The following is a 7,901-nucleotide window of genomic DNA, read 5'->3' as shown; positions in this document are numbered from 1 at the left end:
GATAATCAACTTTATTCGGACAGGAATGGCAAAACTGACGATGCTGTCACTGGGACCAATCCCTTGAAGCAGAAAGCACACTTTCACCAATGGCTTGAAGGGTAAATCAGAAACAAGCAAAACACAACACACATTTTCAGATTCATTTCAATGTAAAAGGCATGTGGAAGGTAATACTGGAGACATTTCAACTCTTCCTTTGCTCAAATTCCCAGAAAACATAACTATCTATGCTTACAAGAGAAAGAGCTGTGAAGCTTAAGATGTTATCAGCCCTTGCCAGAGGTCACAGCAATATGCACCTCAGTGCCTTCATAGCTTACTCAAAACCATTTTGAAAAGCACTTTTATCTCAGTCACTGGATTTCGCATGGAAACAGCTGCAGAGAGGTGAGTGCATACAATTCTCTCCAGTTACTCTAACAGACCCTGCTGAAGATACACAGTGGTAACATTTTAAATTGTACTAGCCATATCTGTCTGGAGCTCATCTAACCTCTCAGGGTTCCACCATGCTCTTGGATCTTACAGGCTCACCAATCTCCCAGCACTTCTGACAACTCTTAAGCTGTTGGTGAAGATCTCCGTATCTTCCTACTACCCAGCAGTCAAGAGAATGAATTGCTATTTTTGAATGACCTACAAACTTCCTTCAGACTCATGGCTGGCAAGGTCAACCCATCACAGGAGATTGGTGATTGTCCTACTGTTTACAAAAATAGATAATGCCTTCCCCACAGTTAGCTTTTCCATTATTGTGTCAAATACTCCAGAAACTACATTTTGTGTCCAGGCACCATTTGCTGGTGGCAACTACTTCCTTAACAGAGGCATGGTACCACACATGTGGAGCAATAGTAGCATTGGATTTTCTTTGGGGAAAAAAATGTTTAGAAATCAAGTCTAACCTGAAGTGAAGAAGCCTACACACTTCCGAGGCCAGCAGACACATTAAGCGTTGCACTGAGAGCAAGTTCTTGAATGTACATCCTTGTTCATGTTGTTCCTCTGCTGGGTTCAGAAACAGGGATTTGTTTAATCTCAATTCCCCCTAGACAGCACCAGTCATATTCTCTGCTGGTTGATACAGATGTGGCTTAGTGCCAGCTTTCTCTGTCTTTTTCTACACAGTATTCCCAGAAGCCCTGAGTGCATTTGTTAGCATTGTTAAGAGGACAAATCCAAAATGAGAGATATAAAGATCTCCACATAGTACCATCGCAGCTCCAACTCAGCACTGACCCTTAAATTTACTGTTGGGGTTTGCTTTTTTTAAGCTAAATTTTCAAGGCTGAGCCCCCTCCAGTGCTTGAAGTGTTCAAGAACACACACAGGGAATTATACCCTGCTTAGGGCAGGCTGGTGTTCTCCTATATTGAAGCCAGCATCTCAATCAGGAAGTACTTGGTGTTCCCCAGCATACTCAGGCTATCTTGTGAACCCAGATAGAGACTTGAGATTTTGACAAAATAGAGGCAGAGGGGAAAATTGTCATTATCTGGTAACTCACAGCTATCTGGCTGTACCCCTAATGCAGAAGGCCTGGGTCTCAGTCTCCTTTCTTTCCACCTGTGGAGCACAAGGGTGCAGGCACTTGGCAGCTCAGATCTGCAAGCACAATAGCTGCACTGGAGTCACAGGACACTGGAGACAGCAAGCTGTGCTGAGCTCAGCTGCTCTCTGCTCCAGCTGGCTTGGACCCAGACAGCTCAAGTTTCTCTGTGTATCACTTCCCTGCTCTGCAAATTCTGGGGCCAGCACAGGCAGAGACAGCCCAGATCTGTTTGCACACAGGATTTAAGTTGTTTTCCTGTTTTATGAAGCTGAGCAAACAAAGATGAAAGGAGCAGCAGCTGGAATTACACAGCTTTGTAGAGATCCCATAACCACATGTGCATTTTCTGTATCTGGAAATAAGGAAACACTTTTCAAGTATTATGCATTTGTAAGACAGCTAAGTAAAGAGGAAATTCACCCATCCTACAACTTTCAAGAGCTGCAGCTGCAAAGTGAAAGCCCAGAGCAGTAAGCAGGTTGCTTACCCGCTGCTGCTTTCCTCATATACTAACTCCTTCTCCTTAGTGAAGGAAGCATTATTACACACAAAGAGTAATTATCAGTAAACAACCAAAAGGGTTTTTCCCCTCCCTTCCCCCTTTTTGCCTGAAGTGATTTAGAGAAAGTATGATTTCTGTGAGGAAAATAGTTGCAATCTGAAGTTGCTGTCTTACTGGTTAACAGTGCATTGAGGAAGCTCCTTACCCATTTCCTTCAAAAGTCTAGAGGACAATGGGAAAATGAAAACATATTATCCTGCCAGAAATGAATGTCGTACATTCATCATTCATGGCTTTCTGTGCATAACCTGGTTACTCTGAAGGACAGCCATTCTTCAACTGATCATACTGCAAAATTATTTCTCTCTCACAGTCATGCTTTCTGCACAGTTACCTAACTATGCTTCTTACAGGAATTCATAGAATAGAATAGAATACATACATACATAGAATAAACCAGGTTGGAAGAGACCTTCAAGATCATCGCGTCCAACCCATCAACCAATCCAACACCGCCCAAGCAACTAACCCACGGCACCAAGCACCCCGTCAAGTCTTCTCCTAAAAACCTCCAGTGATAGCGACTCCACCACCTCCCCAGGCAGCCCATTCCAATGTGCAATCACTCTTTCTGTATAGAACTTTTTTCTAACATCCAGCCTGAACCTCCCCTGGCGCAGCCTGAGACTGTGTCCTCTTGTTCTGGTACTGCTTGCCTGGGAGAAGAGACCAACATCCGTCTGTCTACAACCTCCCTTCAGGTAGTTGTAGAGAGTAATAAGGTCACCCCTGAGTCTCCTCTTCTCCAGGCTAAGCAACCCCAGCTCCCTCAGCCTCTCCTTGTAGGGCTTATGTTCCAAACCCCTCACCAACTTTGTTGCTCTTCTCTGGACTCGTTCCAGCAAGTCAACCTCCTTCCTAAACTGAGGGGCCCAGAACTGGACACAGTACTCGAGGTGCGGCCTAACCAGTGCAGTGTACAGGGGCAGAATGACCTCCCTGCTCCTGCTGGCCACACTGTTCCTGATTCACTTTGCTTTCATTTCATTTTGCATCTAAAATGAGAAGGGACGGCAATAACAATTATATAAGCTTAAGAATGTGCTTTTATTTTATAATTGCATGGCATGGTTTCATTTGTAAACATTAAATTACCAGTTTCCTGCTTCCTAACTTGAAAATAACCACCAGACACTGAAAAGAATACCTGAGATTTTTTTTTTTTTAAAAAAGAGAGAGATTGGCATATTTTACCTTACTTACATACAGTACCATTTTAGGAAGAATTACAAAAGGGAATGTTTTGCAAAATAGGACAGTTTCCTTTTGACTATAAAGACATAGAAAATACATCAGAACACTTAAGAATGATCAGCCTTATTCAGAGGATGTTGCAAGTCACTGAGTCAAACGATTGCATCGATGCATAGCTGAAATACTGCATCAGTCCTGCAGCAGCAGGATATCAACGTTGTCATGAACACCTTGTAAAAGCAGCTCTCCATTGTAAGTGACAATCTTCCGTCGTTTTGCAGCCTTCAGAGTTCCCACTAGGGCTTCAAAGAGGTTGGCACACTTTTCATCAGCAAAGAGCACACCGAACTTCACACTCACTCGTCCATCAGCATCTAGTTGAAAGATACAACGTGAAAACACAAGCAGCTTTTCTTTCAGTTAGGAGATTACCAGGGAAATAAAGTGGCACACCATCAGAACTTTGAAAGTAAACGCCACGGTGTTTCCTAGTTTATTGGGGAACATACCATGAATGTTGACAACAAATAGCAGGCTGAACTGCTCCCTTTTTTCCAGAGACTCATACAAAGGACCACGTATCTGCTATGTTTATTTTCACTGATGACTTTCTGGAACCTGTGACCAGCACAGGCAACTAAACTGCTTTGAAGCATAAGGACAAAATTTAAATAATTAAAATGTTCATTCATTTTCTAAAATAATTGTGTCCATTTCCTAATATTTAAGGTACACATTGAAAAACCTGCAATGTGAATGCATTTTTCATACAAAGTAGAGTTTTAAAATGTGTCTTAAGGTTGACTAGGTTGTTCCTAAAACGTAGATGCAGCCATACAAAATGCAAAACATTATGTATTCGTTCAGGTTTTGACAAACAAATGTAACTGAATGAAATTGCATCAGAACTGGATTATGAGAGCAGGCAGCACACACAAATTGCATAAATATTTGCAAAGAGGATTTTTAACACTCAACAACAATCTTAAGAGAAAAAGCTACCTTCTAAGTAAGGAAGGTTGAGATTGCCCATTGGAATGGGCTGCCCAAGGAGGTGGTGGAGTCACCATCACTGGAGGTGTTCAGGAGGAGACCTGATAGGGTGCTTGGCTGCATGGTTTAGTTGATTGGGTGGTGTTGGATGATAGGTTGGACACAATGATCTTGAAGGTCTCTTCCAACCTGGTTTATTCTATTCTATTCCATTCTATTCTATTCTACACTTACAACCCCTGGATTAGTTTCAGGCACACAGAGGCTTAAATGTTTAACTTCATAACAGAACTGCTTTAAAGGATGAGACACAGGGAGTACCATATAGTACCACATTAAGTATATACAGAAGTTTTCAGGTTATCTGAGCCTGTTTAATTGAATGTGCTAAGTTTATAGGTTGATAAGACTACATCTGTATGACCAGAGATACTGCAATACTTACTTTTGGTTCCCAGCCGCCGAATCTCCTCAACTAAGAGGCTAATTTCATGTTCCACATTCATTGTGGTCTAAAAAATAGAAGATATTTTTACAAAGTTATTAGGAGACCTGTGAATCTCCTTTGTGTCATCTTGGCCTGTTCTCACTTCATCAGGAATGCTGCAGCACTTTGTAAATTCCGGTAGCCTGACACGTGGCTACAGGATAATCTGAGATTTCAGTCTTGAATGAATAAAGAACCACAACACCTCCACATCTGCAGGGAAGGGGACACAGACTACAAGAACAGTACATTCTGAACACAAATATAAAGAGTTCATCTCAAAATATGAAAAATGTGGTAAAGTCAGGGTGGGGAAGAGCATGTGTTTGAAAGCGCGAGCTTAGGCTGCCGCAGAATTGAAGCATCTTGGTAATGTTACAGGTCTGCAGGGGCTTTGCAACTTTCTATCAACGCTCCCAATAAAAATGGAAAGTTGTCTTTTACATTCCTCTCTGGGACATGTGGCAGATTTGGTTTTTTAAATTACACCACAGCTTTCCACTTATCCTGGCAACACACTGCAGACATCCAGCTGATTACAGCAGGCCTACGCATGTGGCACAGGAAAGTTCAGCAGCTACCACACTCCTGCTACCGAGAGTGGAACTCAACCAAAGAAAAACAATGCAAGCATCCCAAGAAGGTCAACAATTATTTCCATTTATAGTGCTACACTGCCAAATATATGCTGTGTATCCTGTTAAACACCACATTTTCATTAGCTTGCACCAATGCCTTTTGACTCTGTAGATGGCGAAAGTACAGTCACACAAACCACTATTCTGCTACAAAGCCTTCACAGTTAGTAACTGCAAACACCTGAAAAGTGTTTTGGTATCTATGATGTGTAAAGCAGTATCCACACAATGAAATCTTCAGATAGGAAACTCTGTAAGCAAAAACTGGTGTCAAGGCAATCACGAAAAGCTGGGAACCACAGACAAAGCAGTAAGTGAAATGCAGCTTCCATGGGTACTAACAATGCAGCCTGGAACAAAAGATTGAGAGACTTTCTAGAGCTAAGCACTGTCCAAAAGGGGCTCAGTGAGCACTGAGACGCTCTCTATTGTTCCAGAAACTCGGATTTCTGTGCATATCTGCTAAGTAACCTGAGTTAGAAAACTGACCTCTGGATGAATCACAAACTCTTCCTAAAAGAAAAGCTTTCCCTCCCCTTTTAAATGAGTAAAAAAGGTACACAGTTCCACCTCCTGACCCTTTATGACTTATCCAAGAGGCAAAAATCTTTTTAAGTGAGCTAATTTTCAGATTTGCAAAAATCTGTCTTTTTAACATGCAAAATTGAGCAAGTTTAGTATCAGCATGGGTTTCAGGCAACCCCCCCCCATCCAAGCCACAGTTCCATCTGTAGCACATGGCAACAACAAATGCTGCGGTAGGTATGAACAGACTCGCGCATTACACTGGAAGAGATGGTGCTGTGGCACCACCTCAGCAAAGCTGCCTTAAATGGGCATGGTAGCAGGGCTGCACAATTTTATTGCCTTAGACGATTTCTACAAACGTTCAGATATTGTTTAACTGAGCATCAAATACGTTGTACAAGCCACCGAGCAAAATATGACCCATCTCCCAAAAAACCTAATTTGTTATTCTTAATTTGTCAAATTGCCAATTTTAATATTGGTCATTACAATGGCATAATTAGATTCTATTTAAAGATGTTCTTTTAACTTTAAAGGCTTTTTTACATTAACCCTTTAAAGTCACATTATTTTCACTCATGTACTATCAATTTAAAAAGTGCTGTTTAGAAGTTAAAAATAAATAAATAAATAAATCCATTATTATGGAAAACTTTGGAGATTGGAGGGGGGGTGGTTGTATAAGGAAGTGGAACTCTATATAGTTAAGCACACTTAAATATTATGTCAAATCCTTGACATACCAACAATCAAAACTGCGTGCCAACTATTCAATATTTCTGATGCCAACACATCGCTGGAAATGAGCACGATTTTTCAGTTCGTAGTATGAGAGCGAAACTTCTCTGTATTCGCTGTAAATTCACGTAACAGTTAATGAGCAGCAATCCATCTTTGGAAGGCAGCCGCACCGACCTCGCTCGCTGCAGATACTGCAAATACCTGAGAAGATGGCTCCTCGGCGGACCCGTCTTTAGAGGCAGCGGGCGGTCCCCTTCCCACTGAGGCACCCCCCGGCAAGACCCCCACCGTTCCCCCGGGCACTGCCAGGGTACGACCGGCTCGGGGCTCCCACCGCTCCCCGCACAAGAGCGCACCAGGAAACAGGCCCCACCCGGGTGAGGGCAGCCGCAGCCCGAGCCGCGCCCGCCCCGGCCCGGCAGGCTGCCCGAGCAGCTGTCTGGGCAGCGCCCGTCTTCCCCAGAGCGGCATGAAGGACGGCTGCCCCGGAGCGACGCCCCAGACCCGCTCCCCGCCGCCTCCGCCACTCACCCGCTGCCGTGGCTGCTCTCGCCGCGAGGAACCGCCGCCAGCGAGAACGGCGTCAGGCAGCACAAGGACGGCGGGGCAGGCGGCGGAAGGTGGGGGTAGGGCGGGGGGCGGGCGGCGGTTACCCGGCCTCCGCCGAGGCCTCGCCCCTCCCGCCCCCCTCCCGCCTCCGAGCTCCCGGTACGGCGCCCCCGGCCATCTTGAGGTGGGCGGGTGCTCGCTTGCGGCGGAGTGGTGCTGCGTGAGCGGGGTCCGTCTGCCCGGAGCACGCGAGGGCTGCCGGGCAACAGCGTCCCGGCGGCACTGCGCCGCTGGTGCCCAGCCCGCGTTGCCCTCGGCGCCTCGGAAGGGGCTGGCCCTGCGTGCCCAGGTGGAGGAGCTTGATGCTCTCCCCACTGTGAGGACTTCGCTCCTTTTGGTAGCAGCGATTCCCTGCCTTGTGCCATAATTTGACCAGCAAGCATCGTTCTTTTCGTGACAAAAGGCATTAGGGGGAGAGTTTAGTAAAATGCCGCTCACAGCCTGCCCTTCCTTAATTCCTTCTCTTCCTGTCCGTCCGCTCTCAATAAACCCTGTTGCTTCAGTTAGTATCTGTCACTGTAGTACGCGTCACACTCTCCACCTCTGCTGACTTCCCCGGGTGACACCATGCCATATTGTTTTCTTAAGTGCTTC

General features: G+C 45.0%; 1 protein-coding gene across 1 annotated transcript; it reads right to left on the bottom strand.

Annotated features, from left to right (window-relative positions):
• Nucleotides 1-3,163: 3,163 nt before the first annotated feature.
• Nucleotides 3,164-7,303, bottom strand: ABRACL (ABRA C-terminal like). Its single transcript, XM_054162461.1, has 3 exons — nucleotides 7,230-7,303; nucleotides 4,750-4,816; nucleotides 3,164-3,685 (listed from the first exon to the last, which is right to left on the bottom strand). Exons 2-3 carry the CDS (start codon nucleotides 4,808-4,810, stop codon nucleotides 3,501-3,503), a joined length of 246 nt encoding a protein of 81 aa, XP_054018436.1. The 5' UTR covers nucleotides 4,811-4,816; nucleotides 7,230-7,303; the 3' UTR covers nucleotides 3,164-3,500.
• Nucleotides 7,304-7,901: the final 598 nt, after the last annotated feature.

Source organism: Dryobates pubescens, chromosome 6 (genome assembly GCF_014839835.1).
Source record: "Dryobates pubescens isolate bDryPub1 chromosome 6, bDryPub1.pri, whole genome shotgun sequence".
Classification (NCBI taxonomy): Eukaryota; Metazoa; Chordata; class Aves; order Piciformes; family Picidae; genus Dryobates; species Dryobates pubescens.
This window is presented reverse-complemented; position numbering and strand designations above follow the sequence as displayed.